Source organism: Gymnoscopelus braueri (genome assembly GCF_963280865.1).
Source record: "Gymnoscopelus braueri genome assembly, chromosome: 5".
NCBI lineage: Eukaryota > Metazoa > Chordata > Actinopteri > Myctophiformes > Myctophidae > Gymnoscopelus > Gymnoscopelus braueri.
The window spans coordinates 31,814,728-31,841,228 of record NC_137606.1 but is presented as its reverse complement, the minus strand read 5'-3'; the positions used below and the strand labels follow the sequence as shown (position 1 = coordinate 31,841,228).

General features: G+C 41.1%; 1 protein-coding gene across 1 annotated transcript; it reads right to left on the bottom strand.

The window, feature by feature from the left end:
* Nucleotides 1-722: 722 nt before the first annotated feature.
* On the bottom strand, nucleotides 723-24,612 carry trarg1a (trafficking regulator of GLUT4 (SLC2A4) 1a; the record flags this gene model as incomplete). Its single annotated transcript, XM_080428209.1, has 3 exons — nucleotides 723-3,078; nucleotides 3,969-4,095; nucleotides 24,175-24,612. 3 exons carry the CDS (start codon nucleotides 24,610-24,612, stop codon nucleotides 3,068-3,070), a joined length of 576 nt encoding a protein of 191 aa, XP_080284335.1. The 3' UTR covers nucleotides 723-3,067.
* Between the last annotated feature and the right edge of the window lie 1,889 nt (nucleotides 24,613-26,501).

Here is a 26,501-nt window from a genome sequence, read left to right as displayed (position 1 = left end):
ATGTTAAACTCAAAAGCCCATTCATAAATTGTTTCCATCATTTTGGTCATACAGTTCAGTGTGGAATTAAGAATGGGATCTTGGGGTTTGGAGTAGACATTGTGAATGGGCTGTCACTACAGTATCTTCTTGTGCAATATATTACCTCCTTTAGTATGCATTAAGGATCTGTCGTGGGCGGTGGGCTGTGGCCAAGCTGGGCGTCAAACCATTAGTTTGTAATCAGGCACTGAGGGCCCTGACTAAAGTGCAAAATCTGCTAGGAGATCTTGTGCCTTTTCGTAGGCCATCCATTAGCCATATTCATGCTGCCAAGACCATGAAAAATGGAGAATGGAATTACTTTGTGCCGATGATTTGCAGGGAGTTTGCTTGCTAACTTAAGCCGTAATGCTCCTCCTCTTGTTCTGCTCACGACTGTAAAGTGCCCCATAGGTAAAGGCTCTGTGAACCATGTTTTTTGTACAAGTTGGTAACACTGACAGATGATGATATTCTAGCTGCAAATCTCACTTTAGTCACATGCTCGCTATCAACTTGACTGCAGACAACATCAAAAGCCAAACAACAATGCATGGACCATGCATGTTAACCTTTATTCCAGGCATGCAAAAATATATTCAACACAGAGAGGGAAAAGTGGCATATACATTTTTCAGAAGAGGAAATTAGACAGTAACATTTAGATTGAATGTTTCAACAGTTTTACTGACAGTAATGCTTAGACAAGGCAATTCACCCTGGAACAGAAGGGTTGTGTTGAGATTTAGAGTAACACTTAAGCAGTAGCCTTCGGTTTGTAGACCAGCTTAGTTCCATGAGCACAATTAACCTGGGTTTTGTTTTTCTAAGATATATGCAGATGTTGCCATTTCATTCATCATAAATTATGAAATATTTTTCATAATTTATTAAGGAGTAGACTTGAAACTCTTTGATTGCTGTTAGCAAGCTTGGATTGAGGGAATCAGACTTGGAATGGAATAGGCTGAATGCTATTTTGTAACTGTCCTATACTGTAATAATATGCTATATTGCTATTGATTGCCCTTTAACTTGATACATATATGGTCTTAATTTTTTTAACTTGCCAAAGGTAGTCTCAAAAACAATGTTGTTTGGAATTGTCATACTTATCTTATATAACAAAATTCTGTTCAAACCAAGTCTGATGAATGTCATCTGTAACCAGGTGTGAATGTTATTTTTCTCTCTATTCCACAAACTAAAAACGATGTCCCCTTTAGAAATCCACACTAGTGAAATAAAACGGTGCTGAATAAATGGTCAAAGTTTTCACTTTTAGAAAACTTGTCAGAATTATTCCGGATCCTTATAAAAGTAAAAAAGGAAAACAAAAACAGCATGTACACTTAATAAAAAGTTGTGCTACAATGGTCTTACTAGTTCTTGTCCTGTGTAATTGCAGAATAAAGCTGTAGTTTGTCAATATAACAGTCCTGTGACTTCATAGAAAAGTAGGCCTATGTGACATTATTACAGACAATCCATCGTGCTTACAGAGATGCTCTAATTGCTGCCATTCACTCAGTCAAACTCTAAAGGCAAAGTTAATTGTTACAGTGATTGTTACAGTGATAAATAAAATAAATAATGATAAGTTCTGTTTGGCCCACAGCATGCCTAGATATTGCATATATTATTTTCTTATATAAATACAAGTACAGTAATACTAATACACAGTGGAGGATACAATTATGTAGGTCAGGGGTAAGGACTTTGTACTATAAAAGGCATTCAGTGAAACAACTGACATATAACAGTCCAATTATTATGATGTAAGCATGATTCGGGGGTGGTAGGGTATAGGGTTCTAAGACTTGGTATGTACTGTAAGATAGAGCTTGAAGATGTAAGACGGACCAGAATGGAAAGGGGCAGGGCCCAAACTGAAGGCTGATTTTATACTTTGTCGCACATTCGTATATACGTTGTTTTTGTCGAGTGACACTTGTCGAAATGGGTCATGTGACAAAGTATAAATGAAGCCTGACACTGGCCAGAAATATTTAGGATACAGTAGGTGGTAGGAATCAGAGGATATGGAAGGGAGGGAGGGCATGCGCCTCATTACATCAGACCCCTCCCAGACAGTACAAGGCAAGGCTCCAGAGATTTGGTACAAGTAAATAGAAAGATATTGGCCAGTGTTTAGGATTGCTGGACCACCCCACATTATGTAGATCAAATCTTTTCGCTTCTATTGTTTCACCATGTGCCTCTATGACAGACCCACCTAGATGGTCCTCATTCCCAAATAAAAACACTGGTTATCTACTTTCAGCATGCTGTTGGTCTCTTTTTTTTTCTTTTTCTGTCCAAAAATTATACAAAATAAACACAAATCCCCAAAACATCCAAAATGTATTCCCAGTCCCGTTCACAAACCCCTAATAATCCAAGTGCTGACAAAGCAACCATTGTGATTCTATCAATCCGGCACCACTCAACATACAAACCTTTTATAAAATGTGCATCTGTCTTCATTTATACTGCAAATATCTGTATTTCTATATGCTTTGAATGCAAGAAGGTCAACAAAGAATATACGGTATAAGAGGAATATAATGCAAAGTTTGTAGTCTAAGCCCAGAGCCCATTTTGAAAGTTACCACTTTCTTCCTTTGTTTTCTTCTTCATCTTCATTTTGTCTTCATATACAATCTTTACCTCTTCATATTCAGAAGTCCATCATTCCAGCGAGAGACATTTGTCCTCTTTACCAAACACAGCTTACTTACATCAGGTTTTTTCTTTGTCATTGTCAAGCAAATGTTACTGGATTCTAATGCATGCATCTCTGGATACTTTTTTTGTTTGTTTGTTTGTTTGATTGATTAATTCATTAAGTTGCTACAGTACATATTTTTTGACTGTTATATATTTTTTGCTTAGGTGGTGTCTTTGTGTTGTTACAATGTGGTATAGTTAGGACTTTTTTTTTTGGTATTGGAATGGACACAATGTACTTATGTATTTATATTATTTAGGTTTTCTTGTGCATCCATGGTTTGGCTTGCACTGCCATTTATTTTCCGGTCTACGGTCACTGGGTCACTGTGGAAGAGAGATGGTGGTAGGTATTATAATAGAGAGAGAGAGAGAGAGAGAGAGAGAGAGAGAGAGAGAGAGAGAGAGAGAGAGAGAGAGAGAGGGAGGGAGAGAGAGAGAGAAGGTTAAACTAACAATCCTGTCCAGTATTCTGACTGATGTAATTTTTTTTATTGTAGGACTTTGAGCAGCAGGGGCATCACTCCCCTTGCGACACAGTCCACCTGCTACAGTAGCTGCAGTGCTTAATCAACACACACACACACACACACACACACACACACACACACACACACAGACCTTGTAAATCTGCTGAGTTGTAACACACTTTTCATTCTGTGATGGTGTCATATATCACTCCAGCAATGTGATATATGTAATGCATTACTTTTTGTTGTAGACTTGTAGTAAAAGTTGCAGGAATATGTTTCCTTTTCATACTGACTGGAAACATAATACATGTTCTCAAGCACCGGTCCTGTTTGTAGCTCATTTGCCATGATGGATATGAAGACTACTAAACAGAGACCATTATTAGAATAATTGAAATATTAAATGTGTTAATATTAGACAACGCTGTGCCTTTACAAACATTTGCCATGCACATCTCGTCGGCCATTTAAATACATCTCGACTTAACATTTCATCATTTCCTTTGGATTCATCCTCCGTGAACTTTAACCAACTTTAGCCCTGGTCCCTGGCGTCCCAACTGTGAGCATGCCAAAACAGACAGGGGGAAAGAAATATCAAAAACCCTTTGAAAAGAACAGATCTACAAACTCACAACGCGCCGCAACGCATTGTGAGCTTGGACAGTTGTTATTTTCAAAAGAAATAACTGAGGTTAACTGGTTGATAAATGTTTGACGTGCTTTAGTGTGTATTTTGCATACCTGAGACAGAGACGAACACAACGATGGCGACGATGCCCAGGATGATGGAAACAACAGCAAGCAGACGAGCCAGTCGACCCAGCCTCCTGGCTCCATCCACATCCCCCGACTGCAGACTGTTTCTGGACTGGAGACGCATGCACGCACACGCGAGTGCGCACACACACACACACACACACACACACACACACACACACACACACACACACACACACACACACACACAAATGAACTGAGTGAGTTATGTTTTATTTATTAGGCTGTTCCTTTCACCTACATTCATACCATAGAGGAACTTAAACTAAGTGCAATTGCAAACAAGTTTAGATCTAAATCCTGACTTTTACCTCGTTGAGCTCAGTTACATACACTGTATGTTCAGTGCGATACAGCATCGTAATTAAGCGACCAACAAAAGCCAGCAAAGTGACTGATATTGCAATCCTATGTGGCCATTAATTTTTATTAGCAGATGCAATCTGCTCTACTAAGAGACAGACCTATGACACATCATTCGACAGATAGATTTGCATTCGACAGATTTGCGTCATTGGCTGTCCTTACACATTTGCATTCGACAGATTTGCGTCATTGGCTGTCCTTTAAGCCAATGGGGACATTTTCCCATTTTCCCATACTCTGAACTGGCGGTCTCTCGTCCGCCCAAGCTATGGGACTAGACACGCCTCTCGCAGAACATTTTCGCCAACGACTTCACATCGCCCGTCCCCGCAGGGAAGGGGGTTCCCTGCCACAAAATAGATCGGGGGGGGGGGCTGTTGACAAATACATATTAATCTGGGGGTCCATGAACATGTTTGAGCACGCGCACGGCTTTTTCCTTTCGCCTCCGAGGCACCTAACCCAGTAGAGACGCGAAAGGAGTTGGGGAGAGAGCCTGGCTGTGTTGTTGACGGACAACAGATGCACGTAAACACGGCCGCCCCTGATCACAACGGTCTGGGGTGAGCGATCAGCGCCGTTCTGCCTCGCCCCTAAACACGGTCGCCCCGGATCGCAAAGAACGGTCTGGAGTGAGTGCTGCTCTGCCCTTCAGTGCATATTTGCATGCACATAAGTTGTAACAATAGTGCTGTATCATTAATTTGTTGCAGTAATCAATTCATTATAATATACGTATAACGAATGACAGAATATAAATATAAAAAAAAAAACATATATATATATATATATACTGTACACAAAATTTGACTTTACTTGTACTTCTTCATCCACTACATTTATAAGGGTACATCATTAATTAACCAGTTGAGGTACTTCTACTTTACTGGAGTATTTCCAATTATAAGTACTTTTACTTCTACTCAACTACATCTCACAGGCAAATATTGTACTTTTACTCCACTACAATTATTTGAAAACTTTAGTTACGTGTTACTTTGTAGATATACATTATTATAAAACATACATTTACCACTTTAGACCTATTTTATACCTACAAACTCACAACATGTTGTGAGCTTGTAGATCTGCTATTTTCAAACATTTTAAAACTTTTACTTTTGGTCCTTTAAGTACATTTTGATACCAATACTTTTGTACTTGTTTTACTCAAGTACATTTTGAATTCCGGACATTTACTTGTAACAGACAGAGTACTTTTACATTGCAGTATTTATACGTTCACTTAAATAAAACATTTGAGTACTTTTTCCACCAATGATTATTAGGCTTAGGCTAAATTAATTTATTTAGGTATGACAGGAATAGCTTTGGAGGCAGTATATTTTGTATTTACCCCTCTCTTACTAGGGAACATGGGTAGTTTTACAAGCGTGCCTGTATTCAGTGTATTGTAAGGTAACTTAGTGTTGTAGATGATTAGTAGCCTTAAAGCTACTATTTGAATACTATTATTATTTTGGCTATACTGTGTGGCTGTGAGTTTTTTTTAATTTTCTCATTTGTTTTCCGAGGCAAACTTGTCCGCCCAGCCCAATACTTATGGAATACTTTCATTGCCGTAAGCAAGGACATACTTCGTTTTGTTGTTACTTTTGGGTAAATGTATTTATGTATTTATTAAGTAGCCGTGTAATAAGCGGGATAATGCATGGGGAGGTAGTCATTATTGAAATTTAAAGGCCTTCAGGGCGATTAGGCCAGAAACAAGCAGGTCTATGATAACAATCACACACACACGCTGACTAGCCGCACGCACACACACACACACACACACACACACACACACACACACACACACACACACACACACACACACACACACACACACACACACACACACACACACACACACACACACAATACAGCATGCATCTGCTAATAATATGACTGTCAAGTCATATTCATTCTTGTTTTTCATTAACTGAGGATGCTGTAGTCTAGAAAGGGCGGGCTTTTACATATTTCTTTTGCAAAAAGATATATTTTGAAAATAATACGAATAATGTCCTTTACAACACTGGTTAACCATAATGAAAGTTTATGAATGCACTAGCCTACATTTTGTCTCAGAAATTCTCAGATTGGAACATTCATATCTTTGTTAAAAAGGAGGGTATTAAAACAATGTGGGCATTATATAAAGGGGTTATAGTGTCCTTTCTCACAGCCGGCTCTGGTAAAAAAAGAAAAGGTTGGAGAGTCTTAGTCGCTTAAATGTTTGAGAGTGAGTGACTTTGAAAAAGTTGGATTTACTGACCTGATCAAAGACTTTACTGCACAGACATCAAGGGCATACTGTTATTCTAACTGTTGCCAGTCATGTACGGTATATACTGTTAAAGGGTGTTGGTCATCTCTCTCTCCACCTCTCTCTCATTCTCATTCTCATTCTCTCTCTCTCTCTCTCTCTCTCTCTCTCTCTCTCTCTCTCTCTCTCTCTCTCTCTCTCTCTCTCTCTCTCTCCTCTCTCTCTCTCTCTCTCTCTCTCTCAAATGGAGTCAAATATGATTTCCTTATTAATGTGTTGTATGTGACTGCTGCTTAAAGGGATATTTCACTTTCAAAAAAACTTTGGGTCATTTTATCGTCTACTCAGGCTTTTGTCAGCCCCCCAGACAGTTTTTAAGTTGCTTGATTCGGTATTTAGATATTTGATATTCATTTTATCAGACACGCCCCCTTCCTATACAAAGCCATTATAACTTCAAACTCAATTTTTAACATGTTAGATTCATCAAAAACACCTGTCCTTGGTTCTGGTGACTCACCCTGCTCTCCTAATACGCGAGAGGCCCGTGTTTTTTCGATGACTTTTTTTCATTTATTTTAAATATTTTTTTTGGAAAATGAAAAAAATTAAATACAATAAATAAATGAAATAAAATAAATGAAAAAAGTAATCGAAAAAACACGGCCCCCTTGAGGGCAGGATGAGTCACCAGAACCAAGGACGGGTGTTTTTGATGAATCTAACATGTTAAAATGGAGTTTGAAGTTATAATGGGTTTGTATAGGAAGGGGGCGTGTCTGATAAAATGAATATCAAATATCTAAATACTGAATCAAGCAACTTAAAAACTGTTTAGCCTGAGTAGACGATAAAATGACCCAAAGTCTTTTTTAAAGTGAAATATCCCTTTAAGCTTGAGGTTTTGAGCGCTGGCAACATGCTCTGCACTGGATATACTGTATGTGGTTCTTTCAGATATACAATAACGTCTCTGTTCCTATTCATGGCCTTCATTGGCTCAGTCAGGGATGGTGTATGTGCCTGATATTGTATCTGATATTTCCTCTACAAATATGTAAAAAATGTCAGTGAAACACATTCATTATTGTTCTGTGGAGCTAAGAGATAAGATAAGATAATACCTTTATTTATCCCGCAAGGGAAATACAGTCACCAAAGACAGTGCAGACGTTAAAATACAGATTACAGGGCAAGAACAAAAAGTACTGTAGATACAGCCTGATTGAAATACATCACAGTCAAAGCAACAAACACCATCAGTAAGTTGGCAAAAAATATAAATAGGAATATGCAACATACAATATACAACACTACACACCCTCAGCAGTACTAGTGCAAGACACAGGAAATACAAGAGAATGCACAGTAAGCGAGCATGTCTAATAGTGTCCTTACCGTACTGAACGGCTTGTATACGAACAATTAGTCTACTGAGCAAGCTGAGCGACCATTGTGTGCCTCATCATACACCTTCATAGCTAGCGGCACAAAGGATTGTCTAAGTCTATTGGTTGTCCCCGCGGGGAAGATGAATCTATCACCCCTGCTGCTAAACCTTCCCCACGATCTCCAAGTGAAGGGGATTTAAGTGGTCGTCCATAATAGTGTCCAGCTTCCTCGCTATATGGACCATCACCACCTCCTCCACCCAGGCCAGGGTAGCCCCCACATGGGAGCTAGCTGTTCATGTTGCTCGTGTCCCTGGCATTAATGCCCCCCAGCATGCAATCGAAGAGAGAGCAAGCCATTAAGGACTGACAGAACATCTGCAGAATCCTTTTACACACACTGCCTCCTCAGAAAGAACAATCTACACCGGCCCTGGCTGTAGAGGGCATCAGAGTTGTCAGTCGAGTCCAATTGTTTGTTCAGGTACACTCCCAGGAACTTGTAGCTATACCACGATCTCCACCACCGCCCTATGAATGACACCGGGAACTGGAGGGACCCTCTTGATAATCCACAAACATCTCCTTGGTCTTCACCTCGCTCCACCTCACAAAGTCCCCCATCACGTCATCGTGCTCCCTCGAGCTTTCACCTGTGATGCAGCTGACAACAACAATTTCATCCTGGAACTTCTGGAGGTGACAGGTTTTATAGTTGTAACGGAAGTCAGAGGTGTAGACGGTGAACAGGAAGGGTAACAGCACAGTACCCTGGGGAGCACCCGTGTTGCTCACTAACACAACAGACCGACATCCCTTCATTGTCACGTACTGTCCGTAAATCCATGCCACCATACCGCTAACAGGTGTGTTTGGATGGTGTTGAAAGCCCTGGAGAAGTCAAAGAACATGATTCTGACTCAAATAGCCAAGAAGAACTCTATACTAAACTAAAGAAACAGCCAAGAAGAAGCAAGCAGATAGAACTCTATAATCAACTAGAGATATTATTCTGCATCCTGCATACCACTTTTTTGTTCCCCATCAGACATTTGAGTGAGATTTGAGTGACTAATTCACCCCTAAAACCAGCACCTAAGGTAATCTTCAAAACTATTTTAAAGCTCAAAATATACACAGTAAAATCATCAGTGTTATTTTAACTCAGAGTTTAATTTGACCCGCAAGGGTCCATTTAGTTCCATTTGGAGCATTTTGCTGTATAGGCTGAATCGCAATTTAATCATAGAAATAAAACAATTACATTCACCAAAAATATGTAATTGAAATAAAGCTATACAACCTTACATTTTATTTTCTAAATAGAGTTATTACCAGCAGAGATATGAGTTTGTTATGCCACTAGAGTTCGGGCCGCCCTCACACCTACGTCGCACCGCCTATCTGACTGATATGCCCATGTCTGTAACTATACATTTTATTTTCTAAATTGAGTTATAACCATCAGATATATGAGTTTCTTTTTGCCGTGAGCCACCATGTGTTCACACCCACTTCCATTACAGGGCAGCCCCCTAAACCACCAAGGTGATATGTTACCTCCTTAGCTATTTTTGAGTATTAGCCCAAGAACAAAGACCAACAATAACATGGTTCACCCATAAATTACCCAGAGAATGTTCCCTCCAAGAAACAGGATGCTGAGGCTCTCTGGTGGCGCGCTCACTGAGTGTTTGTCTTTGAAATATTTATCAGGTAGGTTCCATTAATCGACGGTGAAGCAGCTTTAAAAGGGAAATCAAACAAATCTTTCACTTGTAGAATATTCCAAACATACCATAGCATTCCTTTTTTTCCCCCAAATAAATTTTACAGTAAGATGCAGTAGTTTTTCTTTTTGATTTAAAGGTAGGGTAAGTGATTTGCGTTGGTTAAAATAATTGTTAAATAGCTCTATATTCTGATAGTACTCATTGCTATAGAGTGTTTGTTCAGTATTAGGAGTCTCCTTGTCTCTCCACCTCTTTATTAAACAGAAAATGCATTTTCGTTTCAGTTTCAGTTTCATTTCAAATTTTATCCAACCAGGACAGAGAACTCAATCAGGATACAGATTAAACAAGTGAAATTGGAAGTGATGACACTAAGAAATGAGCATGCAAAATTGGAACTGGAACACTATACAAATTAAGCTTAAAAATGGGTACTTTCTCCTGATTGGCTGAGATTTTGACACCTACTGAAAAATGTATTTTCTGTTTATTAAAGAGCTGGAGAGACAGGGAGACATCTGTTACTGAAAAAACACTCTATAGCAATGATTACTATCAGAATATAGTATTTTAACCTTTTAACAAAATACTTTTTGTTTTAACCAAAAAATATCACTTACCCTACCTTTAATCTATTAATATGTATATTGCTTAAAATGGGCCCAGTCCATATGGGAGGAATAATCATAACTATTAATATGGTTAATGAAAAATAATGCATGATACAGAGGCAAATCCTCCCCCCCCCCTCCCCTGGTGTGAAGCATGGGGGGTGGGTGGGGGGTGGAGAGGTGCCGTTGCCTCCACAGAGTGCATAATTATTTTATAACCGCACTGCTCGGAGTTCATTATCCCCCTATAGCCACTTTCAAACAATTTAAAATAATAAAGTATTTACAATCTGTAAGTACTGTAGTCTTTCTTCATATTTTGGATGATATGTTCTTTAAATATAAACTTTACATCTTCATCAACCTTGGAATAAACATGACCTAGTAGCCTTAGGAGCTGTATGAGCACAATCTGTGTCAATCAGTACTAATCTTTTACACACAAATGTATATCACCATGTTTTATGTACAGTACATAAATGTTGCTCTTCGGGTAACCTGTGAATCTGCCCATCTCGACATGAACTTTAACATTCATTTATTCCATGCTGTGTTGACATTGATGGACAGATGTGACATGCAAAGCCTATTGGATTGACGAGATGAATGCAGCGATGTGAAGGGGTTGTATGTCAACTTAATGCTGTATGTATATCGCTTTATGCCTCCTTCATATGAAGGAGGCAGGATGATATGTAACATGTGTGCATGTGTGTGGGGCGCATGACGCATGACGGATGGTGGTGAACCCTAAATCTAGTGTGTTGCTGCTTTCCTGACTGAGATTTCCCCGAAAGATAAATCACACAAGAATGGCAATCCCTTCCCATTAGCTTTGGTTCCTCCTTAAACTCCTTAGTGGTCCCCGGAGGAGCACACAGCTACAGACTAGAAAACAGATCGATAGCGTGCAACAGATTTCTAGTTAAAATGCATTATGTTTCATAACAACAAACTGTCTGTATGGTTTGGGATTTACTGTAAAGCTGTAATCTAAGATAGTGAATAAAACATTATTTTAACCCATTAAGACCTGAGACCGATTCCACAAATGCCTTCTAAATCAATAGTTCTCAAACAGCGGCACGAAGCTCGAAGCTCTACAAGCTTTTTTGATGACACAGATGCTTTCCCGGTTTTAACCAATCTGTATGCTAGCGGTTCTAATCCCAGGTAAGACATGGTTATGATTGCAGCTTAATACTTAAAACATTTCTGCATCATTACAAGGCAAGTGTAATAGAAATAGGTTGACATGATAATGTGCTGTATTCAAACCCAGTACATGCGGTACTGTCTGTGATAGAGCCCACAAAGTCCCTATGAAGCAATCATTTACTTTATTAGACTATGAGCATTAATAGACGAACAGTGCACTACTGTGTATCGTGTAAATGTCCATAGTACTGAACTCATCCCCACTCACCTCACCAACATCTAATGAACAATTTTAGGACACAGTTATATAAAGTGCTTTTAGGGCCACTTTTCAATCGCAAATACATCAAATGTTCATCAATAACTGTGCCATGAAGTCATTTTAAGCTGTTTTAACCAATAAAGACCGGGAAAGCATCTTTGTGTCATTTTTAGATTTCTTTGGCTATTCAAAAATAGCAGATATACAAGCTCATAGCGCGGCACAGAGTGCCGCGCTATGAGCTTGTAGATCTGCTATTTTTGGAAGATCGTGAAAATTCTTGCAAATCTTTGAATATATATATATTTTTTAAAGTGAACATTTGTAACTCAAATCTTATTGCTTCCAGGGATTCTACAAATGTCCTCTAAATCCTAAATGTATGTTGGTATAATATCAGTGGTTATCAAAAATTATATATGTATTTGGCCGTGGATCTCAAAACGTTTTGTTCCAGGGATCCCCTGAAGTTGTAACAGAGTTAAAAATATTCGCTATATAAATTCAAAGATTTGCACACAGAAATAGCAGATCTACAAGCTCATAGCTCTATGAGCTTGTAGATCTGCTATTTTTGAGTAGCCAAAGAAATCTTAAAATGACACACAGATGCGTTCCCGGTCTTAAAGGGTTAAAACAGTATTGTGTGACTCCCGCACTCTCTTCACTTGTAATTAATTAATTAATTAAATAAAGTATAATTACAAGTGAAGAAGCCTTTGTCCCATGATAGTCTGCCCATGGTGTTCTCTGACTTGTTTGCAAAATGATGCCCTTTTAAAACAGAATTGTGCCAAATTAAACTTCTTAATTAATTATTTTTAATTATTAATTAATTAATTAATCTCTCACTCATCTCCACATTCCTCAAGCGTGGATTAGGATAGAGTTTAGGACAGATATTCGAAGACAGTGAGCTCCATTGTATTTATTTTTCCACTGTTTAGAAAAGTGACATTTCTCAGAAAGAATATGTAAGTACTGTATAAGTATCATCTTTACAAGGGAACCACTGTAAACATCAGGCCAATATACATATACCCATGAATGCCCTTTGGTTAACTGAATCTTTTCTTTTCAAAACGTTATACTTAATACTTAATCAAAAAGTAAAAGTACAATTGTAAAGGTAAATCAAGCACTAACCTTCCCATATTTTCTTTCCAGGCTGAAACAGTAGCAGTGAAATAAATGCATGGGGGGAACGGCCCAGCAGTGTTTCATAGCTTAATTTATCATGACAGCCATTTTATGCTTATTGTATATGCTTCCTCATTAATATTCAAATGAATAGGTTTATGAGCACAAGAAGAGAAATAAAATCAATGTCCTCAGCTACCATCTTACCAACCGAGCGAGAAGCTGTGTGTGTGTGTGTGTGTGTGTGTGTGTGTGTGTGTGTGTGTGTGTGTGTGTGTGTGTGTGTGTGTGTGTGTGTGTGTGTGTGTGTGTGTGTGTGTGTGTGTGCGCGTGCGCGCACTTTTGCCTATACTCGTCTTTGCTCTTGCAATGCAGTTGTTGCCTCAGTAGCCTATAGGATAGGATTACACTTCTACCACTGCAGTGACAAAGAATCGTCCCGACCCCACCCTCTCACTCCCATGAGCCTCTCTGTCTCCAGGCTGTCTCCAGTGTGGTAAGACCCTACAATGCACTTGGGAAAAACCTGCACAGGTGCCCTAATCCCATGGTGATGCAGTAGGAGTTTCTCCCAGACAAACAAAACAAAAATGGGTGCATGTAAATCACCATGATTAAAAACATGAAAATAATAGTCAGAATGTAATTGTTTTAACCCAAACAAGCACTTGTATATAAAATGCTTGGCCTAAAAACTGACTTTGGCTTTCAGAGAGTATTTAGTCTTGATGATACTGTACTCTGAACACTTAATTAAGAATTAGAAGAAAAAACGAATGACATTTTGTTGGAGGAAATGTGTGGGCTGTTTTAAAGCAGCTGTTCAGTATGACATCTCGACATCTTATCCTGTCAAGATGTCGAGAAGCCGTATACTGTGCTGTGTATAATAAATACATTCTATAGCTCATTGAACAAAAACTGAAGCATAGAGCCTCTATTGTATGAATTTACAGAAATGCCATTGAACCCCATTGTACTGTACACTGTACATTATACACCTACACAACTGAAAATGATAGCGACATGAGCAGTGGTGCTGTTTATCTGTAAAAAGCATATTGTCCAGTTATCAGTTTGAATGGTGTTTTGAGCTCACCAGTTAACCAAGGTTTACTGTACATACAGAGGTCATCTGTGAACCGCATCAACCTGAATACAATTATGCCTGATCACAGCTTGTTTTAATGAGTATGCTTGCCATACCCAGTGCAATAATATGGCAGTAGTTTGTATTAGCAAGTACAATATAATCTGAAGCTCTCGAGTAGTTTATTCTACAAGTAGCCTGGGCAGTTAGTAGTACTACTAGTGTTAACTACTAGTAGAAGAGTTTATGGAAGATACATTTACTTCAGGGTTGCAACAGTCAATCGATGTCATCAATTATAAAAAGTTATCGATAATCAATAATTTAGTAAAATAATCAATTAATAATATATCAGTATTTTGGTCATGTCATTATAGGGAAAAGTAAATAACAAATGTAGAAGATTCTAATAAAAAACTAGTGATAATAGCCGACACATTGTGAGCTTTTTAGCCTTTAGATATAGAGAAGCGTGCTTTATATTGTAATCGATAGAATAATCGCTAAGAGAATAATCAATAGTTGCAGCGCTAAATTACTTATGGAAGATTTATGGGCTGTAAAAGACACTATAGTGTGTGGTAAATAGTCTGCATTTCACAGTCCGTCTCCACAACAAGCTGCTCAATGTCCATTATTTCTGACATAAAGCTGTGAAGGAGAGCTCTCACTTCTCTAACCCTCTCTCTCTCTACAAACTAAAGTGGAAACTCCCTTGTGACAAAAGAAATGGGAAAGGTGTGTGTGTGTGTGTGCGTGTGTGTGTGTGTGTGTGTGTGTGTGTGTGTGTGTGTGTGTGTGTGTGTGTGTGTGTGTGTGTGTGTGTGTGTGTGTGTGTGTGTGTGTGCGTGTGCGTGCGTGCGTGTGTGCGTGCGTGCGTGTTGACAGGTCAGAATGGACAGTAGTATTGTAAACAGTATACAAGACACTTTCATGGTAACAGGCTACATCTTCCCATTCAGAAGACAAATATCACCAGGCTTAGCTTTCCCTGAAAATCAATAATGTCATTAATCAATCCAAGCGGAGGTCCCTCCCACTCATACACACAGACACGCGCACGCGCACGAGCACCTACGCATGCACGCACACATACGCATTACGCACACACACACACACACACACACACACACACACACACACACACACGCATGCACACACACACACACACACACAGTCACACACAGTCCACATTATCCGATAACACATCACCCAAGCTATTCAGAGGTGAGATCTTGCTGTGGTTTATAGCTTATACATTCATAAAAGCATGTCTTATATTTGGTGGTTTTGGTGCATGGGGAATTAATATCAATGACAGCATGAGGGTATTTTTCTAAGGAGATGTGGTCTAACAGGGAAGTGTTGTTGAAAGGGCCTCCCATCGATTTAAGGTGCTGATGTGGCTTTTCTCTGTGATGTGATTCCAGATCAATATGAGCTTTGCCAGGGCACTCATTTTACCATACCCGCACACTGCAGTAGTTGAACTGAGAACATCCACTGTGTGTGTACAGTGTGTGTGTGTGTGTGTGTGTGTGTGTGTGTGTGTGTGTGTGTGTGTGTGTGCGTGTGTGCGTGTGCGTGAGTGTGTGCGTGCATGTTTGAGAGCGAGTGAGAGAGAGAATCCTAATAAAGTCATGACATCTGAGACAGATTATTTGACATATTAATGCTCTAATGTGATTGATTGACAGAAAATGTATTGAATTACATTTTAGTAATAAAAAGTAATACAATTAAAAGTGGCTGGATAAACATTAAAGGGAGTGTAAGTGATATGCTTTTGTTAAAGTACAAAATTAGTATTATATTTTGTTATAGTATATATATTTCTGTTTGGTTTGTTTGTTCAGTAACAGGGGTCTCCACATCTCTCCAGCTTTTAGTAAACCCAATAAAAAATGTATCAGCTTCCGTTTTATAGTGTTTTTTCCCCACTTGTTTATGTTGTGTCCTGCATGAGTCCTTCTGTCTTATGATTGGATAAAACTGGTATTCCACCCCGGACATTTATTTTCTATCTGTTTACTAAAGAGCTGGAGAAACGGGGAGATCCTTGTTACTGAGCAAACACTAAGCATAGCAATGATTGCCATGGGATATAGAGCTATTTAACACTTAATAAAATTCCTTTAAGGATTTTCAATATAACTGTTTCCGCAAGAGCATTACAAAGTACATCATTGTGCACTTTATTAACACTAGAGGTTCGGGCCGCTATAAGGCCCTCACACATACAAGTATGTCACACCACCAATCCGACCGATATGCCCATATATGGAGATCTCTGTATCTGTCAGTCCTTGTCCCTTTTATACCCATCATCAGTATATGCCCATATATGGGCCTGCCCCCGTTTGTGCCCATACTGTATATGGAGCTGACTGATTTGTTTGTGTTTGTGCCTGATGCCATGACGACATATTGAGGTTAGACAACACACTCCATATTTGAGTGTTACTGCATTGGGACCTCCTTATGGTTATGGCTGAGTCATAGTGACATGAGCACGCCAATTTAAAAGTAGGACACTCTAAATGTATTTTATAGTTTACTCTAAATTAATTAAACTAGATGTCAGGGCCCTCACATCTAGGCCCGATCCGAGGTTGGTCCAGACAGCACTGGCCTATAGTCACTCTGCACACACGTCATGCGAAGTCCGGCCCCTTTGGCCTCTCCTCTCGGCTCCTCCCCTCTCCTCTCCTCCCTCCCCGCTTTGCTTTGCGGCCCTAACCTCTAGTCCCAACCTCCCAGCCTCCCAACCGTGGTCATGTGATAAGGAGGTCAGACTTCCTGTATCTGGTTGCTATGGCAACCTGCCAGATCAGGCTGAGGGTCTGATAGGCAAACCCAAAATCAATCAAGCCGAGAGTCTGATCACTGATCGAGGTGGGGTGAGGAGCCTAAAACATAGCCAGAGCTCTGATCAACAGTCTGTGGCGGGTCTTGGAGGCATGTGGAGTGATCCTGTGCTTGCGAATCCCGCACGAACTTTGTGAGCTTTTGTCAATTATATAGTAGTAAGATAAGATAAGATGTATTGAATAATATAATTAAAATATCTACAGATTAATTATGAAAATATTCATTAACTCATTCACTGCCAGAGATTTTTCATTGAAAAAAAAAAGTACTCAGGAGCCGAGATACAGAATTTTTAAGTTTTAAGTTAACAAGGAAGTGGATGGGTGTCTAGAATCATATCTCCTTGGTCTTTGGGTCAAATTTGGGGGGGAAAAAATATATAGTTTTTTTCGTCAGTGGCAGTATTGGTTAATTACGTCAATTACATCAGAGGCAGTGAATGCGTTTTAATGGCAGCCCTGTGGTCACTTGAATGACAGCATGTTGTCAAAATATGCCATTGTTATGCCTCTAATATTCCGTCATGACTAGCTCGTCCTGCCCATATAATGCACTGTACAACTCTTGAACACTGCCGTCAACTTAAAGTGGAATTGAACATACCGCATACCTTAGCCTAAACTTGAATGAAACTCAATCATGTAACCTTTTTCTAAAATGTGTGAAATTCATCCAATTAATCAAAAGCTTCTTTTAAGTGCTTTGCTGATGCATTAAAACACTCAATTAATGTGTCATTAATTCATTAAAGTTGTGTGGATACAATGCCACTTTCTTCATTCTCATTCTGTTAACATTTTAAAGACTTTGAATGAGAGTGCATTACTCTATAAGTGTAGATTCAGCACTGTTTTGCTGAAGCTGCTTTGATTTGTCCTATTCATCCACTGTGGCTTGATAATGTAATTGCTACCAGACTTCCTATTAGAAATGTTAGATGTGTCTGTATTCTTCAATCTGAACAGTGTTCCATGGGATTATGTAGTAACAGCGTAACACGTATTACTCCAATACCCAGATTCTGTGTCTTATCAAAGGTTTTGTTGGAATAATTGGGTACGGAGTTCACGTCCAATCATGGATGCAGTATTAGATTTTCTATTCAGTAATTTATCTACAGTATGCATGCTGCATGCAGACGCACACACGCATGCGCGAGCGCACCGTCCCACACACAGTGGGGACGAGAAAACCCATCTATCCAGCTGTAGACTTGCTTGCCCATATTTCACAGGCAAATCTGCAGAGAGAGCAATAACAGTCCTGCAGTTTTGGCTTTCCCATTACTGGGATAGGTCAGTCTGGGCAATAAAAGCCCTTAACCCAGTTTATACCACTCCACATAATTGCCTTCCCATCTTCTTTGCCAGCCATCTTCTTTGCCTTCTTTGCCAGCCACAAGCCTTCACCATAATAGATGGAATGGAAACAAGAAATCAAGCCTTTCTTTGCGTTATCTTTAGCGTTGCTTGCTTAATTGTACTGTTTGCAAACTGCTAATAAAGTATTCAATCAATCAAAAAAAAAAAAAAAAACACAACCAGTGTATCTGTCCTAGCTCTGAGGCCTCCTTATTCCTCTGGCAGTCGGCTGAAAGTTGGATTTTAGGGGGAGCTGGTGCTAGAAATGACAGTGGATGACAATGATGATGAAAATGATAGCAGACAGTGCACCACTTTGCCAGTGCAAAAACAGCTGACTCTCCTTAGTGGCCAAGTGGGACCTAGCACATTCAACATCATTTTTGTTTGCTTGTTTTTGGTGGATTTGAAAGGAATGAAGTATAAATATTTCATTTGAGGGTTCGTTTTTTTTGTTGCTATCACTGACATGGACATGGTTGCACTCAGCTAGTAGATTCAAAAGGAATTGTTATGCACATCCATGTATGTCGCTGGTTCACGACAAGAAATAAGCATGTGTAAGAATAAAATAAGTCTACATCGTGCAAACGCTTTGCACATGCAGTTGCCGGCGCTGACTTATTTTATTCTTACATGCACTCTGCTAGTAGCATCATCAGAGGACTTGAGACATCAGTGATCGTTGACCTTTTCTTTCATTCAGACTTGCCAAAACAATCCAGTTTATTAAATGGCGAAGCACATAACCAACATAAATCTGTGACTGTCCGGAGCGGACACACCCACCACTACTACCCTTCTGTACCCCCACTTTGTGGTCCAATCTGGACCACCTGGTGCATGGTATAGTTCAAACAAGTGATGCTCTCCACTGATGTATCCCTGACTCTCACCCACTCACTCTTATCAGACATAACACAGTGATTGATTCTGCTCTGCTCTAGTCCAGCAATAGGAAGTATACTTCCTAGCCATTTGCTGTGTCTCACACTCCTATCTGCTCTTGTAGCCTCTGCACGGTTCTGATCCCTTCTGCTAAATATGTTTCCCCCTGCAGCGGGGGGATGTCGCTCAGTGACTTGTACCCAGCAAACTGCTGCAATGTGACCTCTGGAAAACACTAAATTGACTTCTCTCGCCTTCTATTGAGTTAGTGGCCAGCTCTGGTTTCTCCCTCTCTCTCTCTCTCTCTCTCTCTCTCTCTCTCTCTCTCTCTCTCTCTCTCGCACTCACGCACGCACGCACGCACGCACGCACGCACGCACGCACGCACGCACGCACGCACGCACGCACGCACGCACGCACGCACGCACGCACGCACGCACGCACGCACGCACGCACGCACGCACGCACGCACGCACGCGCGCGCGCACACACACACACACACACACACACACACACACACACACACACCCACCCAACAGACCGTCATTGGTAAGAGGCTGATGGGAAAGTAACTGGGTCAAGATGATGGCTCAGTAAAGTAATACCTGTCTCAGTTTATTATTTGATATTCCCATGGCATGCAGAACAAATAACTTTACGGCACTGCATTCTTTTCATCGCACCTCTTTGCCGATCTAAGTTTAAGTGCAGGATGTCATGTAGTATGGTCCAAATTAAATTAATTAATGAAATATTATTTTTGTGGGAATAAAGGTCAAGGTGGGCGACAATTATTCCTGAGCGCTGTGGGAAACTCTGCTATTTGTGTTTAGATGACCTGCCATGAGCATTTGCCATCATTTTCTACTGTATTACCTCGTTGCGCCATCATTTGTTGGTCCAAATTAATTGCAAAGATGAATCAGATAATTGAAAAACAATTGGGGTAGTAATTGAATGTGAGACTAACTGTTAATTGCAACGCCTGCATTGTGTTACAGCAGCTTTATGCCATGATCATGGAATCAGTCTGCTACCACGGTATGCCTCATCGGGGGAATGAATCGCAAAGTAACATCTCATTTGCAGGGAAAATGAGTCTGACTGGATTTTGAGCAATTGTAGTACTCCAGTAGTCAACGTCTTTCACTGTATACTGTATGGTCACTACTAAACAAATCAACACTACAACAACATTACTTATTTGTTTTAACAGTCTCTAACCTTCTACTGGTGATCATGGTGAAGCAAATCTGTAGTACAGCTACTGTATATGCTACACAATGTCAACAGTAGCATCATAGCAAACTGTTTGTGCAAATTTCCATCTCGCATCACTGATGTAACGGGAGGGATTTGCAGGAGTTGTGCATCAGCATCGTCAGCATCCTGGAACCATTTCTGGGGAGATGAATGAAACGTCAATACAACTAAACGAATAAAGTCACAGAAGCTTTGACAAGATGGATTTGGTTTTGGTTTTGAATGGCAGCAATTGAGCTGTGATCACCCGAAGCCGGAGGCCAAGGAAAGTTTATACTTTGCACGACGACTACTGCATTTTGTTAAGTCAAAGCCTGGGGAAGGACTGAGCTGGGGCCTTATCATACCCTTTGTGCGTGCGTGCGTGCGTGCATGCGTGCGTGCGTGCGTGCGTGCGTGCGAGCGTGCATGTAAGCGAGAGAGAGAGCTCCAAAGTTTGTCCCTTGCTGGATCGTTCCATTTCCTTCAACACCCAGAACGATAACACCACGGCTCCTGTTCCAACCGACCAACCAATCTTGGAGTGGTCCTAGATTGTCAGCTGTCCTTCAAGGCACAAATTGCAGCGATCACTCGATCCTATAGGTTTGTACAGTACAACATCCGAACGATCAGACCCTTCCTCAAGGGAGTCTGTCCAGCTCATTATCTCCAGGCTTAATGAGTATTGGAACTCCCTCCTTACTGGTCTGCTGACTTGCTCACTCAAGACCCATCAACTGATCCAGAATGTCATGGCACCCTTTGTCTCCAACCTCCTATATTTTCCCTTCATTGGCTTCCAGTTGAAGTCATATCCAATTCAAAACATTGGTGATAACCTACAAGGCAATCAAGGGCATGGCACCCCCTTACCTTCAGGATATGATACACCCCTACACCCCTTACCGCTCACTTATATCAGCTAACAGGACGTCTGCCCTTGCCTTCCCCTACGACACCCTGGCAACACTCCAAGCGTCCTAGACTCTTCTCCCTTCTGGCTCTCAAGCTGTGGAATGACCTCCCCCCTCAGTCACGACTGCAGACTCACTTCCCCATTTTCCTTCGTAGTCTGAAAACTCAACTCTTCAGACTCTATCTCAGCCCATAGCACACCTGAGTTCTTCTATGATTTCTTGTTTCCTATTTTCCATAGATGTGAGTTGGTTACTTAGTTGGTTACTGGTTATACTGTTTGCATGTCCACAAATGCTTGTATGTTGTTTAGACAGATAGATTATGTATAGCACTAAATTGTTATCTTTAGTTTGCACTCTATTTTACATGACAATTTACCATGTCATTTGCTAGTGTTTATGCCACTTACTCTGATCTTGCACTTTGTCGCGCTGGACAAGAGTGTCTGCTAAATGCTTAAAATGTTAATTGCCAACTTGGATATAAAGTCCTGTCCAGACCAGTCCTATCGAATCCCTTCTCACTTATGGCAATTTGACATGTTTTTAGTCAATGATCTCAGACATCTGATGACAATTTTGTTCATGCTCTTATGTTGCAAGCATGCTGAGGTGTTATTACTGTGGTGTTACTTGTGGTGACCACACTGTGGACAATTCATTTGAATGGTCCCTTATGGCTTCATGGGAATATTTAACTGGTTTCGTTTGAGCTGTCAATCTCCCTGGGCCTTGGTGTCTTGTCTTGTTTGAGAGGGTGACATTCCTGCTTCAACCACATCCTCTAGCTAGGACTTTAGTCAGAGCCTCTTGAAAGATAGATGTTGGATAATATGGCTGTTGCAGCCCTCTCCTGCTGTATACGCTGATGTGATATCTAACTGATAACCAGTACAATTTCCTCAGTGTTAATGTACAGTAACTCTGAGGAGCCTATGGGTAATTTTTTCCATCCCCAGAGTGACATTAACAACAACAGGATTTTACTGGGGTTACCAGCTGTCACAATTCATGCACACACACACACACACACACACACACACACACACACACACACACACACACGCACACACACACACACAGTTTGAATGAATAATGCATATAAAATCTTTGTTTTATTGGCCGTCTGTCAGTCCAATAAGTTTCATATGACCAGAATGTGTTGATGGATACTGATAGCTCTTTTATTTATAGGACATGTAGGCCTCCACACTAGTGCTGTCCCCTCATAGTTGTTTAATTGACAATCCTGGTCTTAGTTGACCAAGACTTTGTTAGGTATGTTGTTTTTCATGCTTTTTTCCATGCACATCACTTTAAAAAAACTTTAATTCTGCCAGTCTTTAACTGTCAATAGCCATCACCCATTGTGAATCAACATTAAAGCATTTAATTAAATTGAAGTAAATGTAAAAGCTGTAGCCTTAATTGAATGCATATTGTTCATGAGTGATTGGAAATTGGTTTTGAAATGTTTAACGATAATGATTAGAAATGAGTTATTATGAGTTACTATAGTGTACTCCACAATAGTGCCCAGTTCTCCCCTTCAAAAATTGTGCACAGTTATCCCTAAAACAGTGCCCAGTTTTCCCCAAAGAAAACATAAGACCAGTTTTCTCAACTGCCCACTTCTCCTGTTTGGACCAATTCCCATTAGGGTTCTATAAAAGATTGGCAAGGCTTATTTAATTACAAAGGCCTGTATACTTTGCTGTGGTATAGTCTGTTCCGCAGCTCAGCTGGTCCATCGGTCCTGTCGGCTATGCACCAGTGAGCCTTGGTCATTCATTGTGAAGCAGGGACTGTAGTGCCAATGCACTGCATGGCACCGGAGAGGCTGCATGTTGCTTACGCTGCACTATTATTCCTCAATGAGTCAGTTAGACCAGGAGAGCAGGTTACATAATTTAGTTGGACATGGTTAAAGCTGCAATCCGTAACTTCCATGTCCTATACCCCAGGATTCGAACCCGGGTCTCCCATGTGGGAGACCAAACTTCTAGTACGGCTCTTTCAAGAGGGAATCCTCACTTGGCCATGGGGGAGATTATTCCTATGTGAGCTTGACGCAGTACCAGGGTCTGCATTTCTCAATGGAAGATGGCCCTCCAACCACTGCAGACATGTAGTTATGTAGACTATTAGCATAACCTGCTTCACCATACAGATGGTTAGTCATTAAAAATAAGTTCAGATTGCAGCTTTAATCAAGCTCAAAAAGAAAGACAATATCTGAATTGTTGTTAGGTTTAGATTAGGCTGGGGGGGGGGGGGGGGAAGAAATGCAACGCAGGCTACTACTAGTCTAACTGCAGGACATCCCGGGCCGACCATGTCCATTGGTTGAATTAACTGATTGCTATGTCTACCCTAGAAGCAGCTGATATTGCAGGTGATAGCCTTTCATAGAACTATATGTTCATTGGTGCAATGCTTTGGATGCCTGCATGGGGCTTTTCAACCCAGCAGTGTAAATCAAACAGATGTGGAGGTAAATTTAAAACAGTGGTTCTCAACCTGTGGGTCAGGAGCCCCAGGGAGGTCCCCACATGATTTTGAGGGGGTCCTCAGATGACAGTGCAGTGACAATTTGTGAAAATAGCCGATCTACAAGCTCACAGACGCGAGGCGTGGTGAGCTTGTAGATCTGCTATTTTCACGACATTTATCTGTAGAACCATAAATGTAAAGCCTCAACTCCTACATCCCAAGTTCTTGTTATCAGGGTGGGGGGTCCCACAAATATGATTATTTTGGGGGGTCACAGCCAGAAAAGGTTGAGAACCACTGAATTACAACACAGTGCACTTTACTTACCCCCCCCCCCTACCCCCCCCCCCCCCCCCAAGACACTTGACTTACCATAATGGAATAGACCAAAGCCACGATGCTGACGGGCCAGGCCGGGCAGAAGCAGGACAAGATGACCAGGATCAGATAGTCCTTGGGCTTCGGGGTCTCCTGGACCCCCACGGAGGCCCTGGACCCCCTGCGGCTGTGGCTCAGGCTGGCCCTGGACGGGGACAGCGGCGCGGCGGCCAGGTGGCTGGCGGAGCCTGACCTCAGGGGCACGCTGTGGCCGTTCTGGTCGCCGTCGGACTGACCCTGCTGCTGGCCCTTGTTGTCGCCGCTCACGTTGAGTGTGAAGGACGAGGACATTTTCACGCCGTTGCCGCCGGGCTGCTCGGTGGTCACGGACAGAAGTTTCTCCGTCTCGTGGGAGTCGGGAGGCTGCGCGCCTCCTCCGCTCTCTCCTCCTAGGTTGGATTTCTCAAACTCAGTGTCTGTGTTGATGGCCATTTTTTTTTTTTTCAAGGTAAAATATGAACCGTTTAAAATGAAATCTCTTCCCCCTCGCGTTATGAATTATTATCACAGACCAGGACACTCTTAATTTCCCATAATTGAAATACCCTTATTCTTAAACACTATAACCTACGATCAATGTAGGCTGATTTAGATAAATAGGAGGCTAATTATAATATCATTAATCATTTATCATTAATATAATATTAATGATAACTAAAATGTAGATTACCTGAAAGGGGGGGACTAAACCTCAAGTGGCAATGGAACAAAACAAAACAAAACAAAATCAGAGCGTAAACAAATTTAAAGCGGAAAGCTTCTTCCACATGTTCCTCCTGTTGGATGAAGAATGGTTCCTTCAGCACAGATCTATCCGCAGGGGCTCAGAACAGACCAGATCAGATATCTGCCCTCCTCTCCATCCACAGTCCACAGCAGTATACAGCGCGCCAAGCAAGGAACAATTCACCTGACTCTCCCACCACTTTGTTACCATTCCTCACTAGTTTACTTTCCCCCTTAAAACTCCAAAGAACGATGAAAGGTCTTCTGGTAGATCAGTCTCCAACCGGAGATAAGAAGTGAATGAATGTTCCCCTCTGCCCTGTATAGTTCGTTCCGCAACGGGCTGTAGTGTAGCCTGTATACTCCTCAGCACTCTGCAGCAACAGAGCCGGACTGATGGGCGCAACTTGGAACCAGTGTTGCCAGATTGTGCGAGAGGAATAAGCAAACCAGGTCTAGGAAAACAAGCCCAAAAGAAGCAAGTCAAGCAACTTACTAGGCCACATGACATGAGCACTTTTAAACCTATATGTATTGGCTATTTGGAAATATATTTAAAAAATCACAAATCTGGTATGCGGGACCCCCCTGGCACAAAACATTTTCAGATGGGGGCGTTAGGGACAAATACATATTTGAGAAGTGAGAACCACTGGTTTAAATTATAATTAAAACATTTGGAAACAAGCCCACACAAGCAACTGCACTTTAGAAACAAGCCCCAAAAAAACGCAACCAGCAACTACCAATATTCAACAAGCAACTTTGCAGAAAAAGAAGCCCAAAGTCGCTTGTAACAAGCGGACATGGCAACACTGCTTGGAACGGGGCAGTGCGGCGCGCATCGCCCCCCCCCCCCCCCCCCCTCCCCTCCCCTCCCCTCCCCTCCCCATCACACACCCTCCTCCATGCACCCCGCCCCCCTTTCCTCTCCTCACAACATCAGCACCAGGCAGGCAGCAGCTCATGCATGGAAGCCAGTTGCTGGGGAGTGCCCTGGTGGTTATTACAGTGCATCATTATATAACTGCAACGTCTATCTGCTTCCATTCCTGCTTGGTGTGTTGCATGCATGTCTATCAGTGCTGCCCTAACATTTAAAATAACACAGAAACGTTGCTATGATAATACCAGAATGGCATTTGTTTTGCTCAGGGCTCATTATGTTAGCCATGTAAACCAAGTGTAAATTGCTGATAAAAAAGCAGGGTTATCAAATGTTTTGTTGGATAAACAAGCTCCTTAATAGCTAGCCCCAAACAGCAAGTTCGATTTTATGTGCAGGCGAGATGGTTGGAGAAGTTAAGCATTAAAAACCGTGTTATTTACACAGTGCTGCTATACCGTATGTACAGAATGCAGTTCTGTTCTGTCCTTTGTGGGTCATAGGACAAACACAAATGACAAAAGGTAGAAATATTGTTCATGACAGAGGGCAGTTGGGTTTCTTTGGAGCAAAGCATATATTGGCCTAAATTGTCATTGTCAGAATGACTTGCCAAAGTATATAGCCATGATTGATTGATTGATATATACATAGATAGACACACACACACACACACACACACACACACACACACACACACACACACACA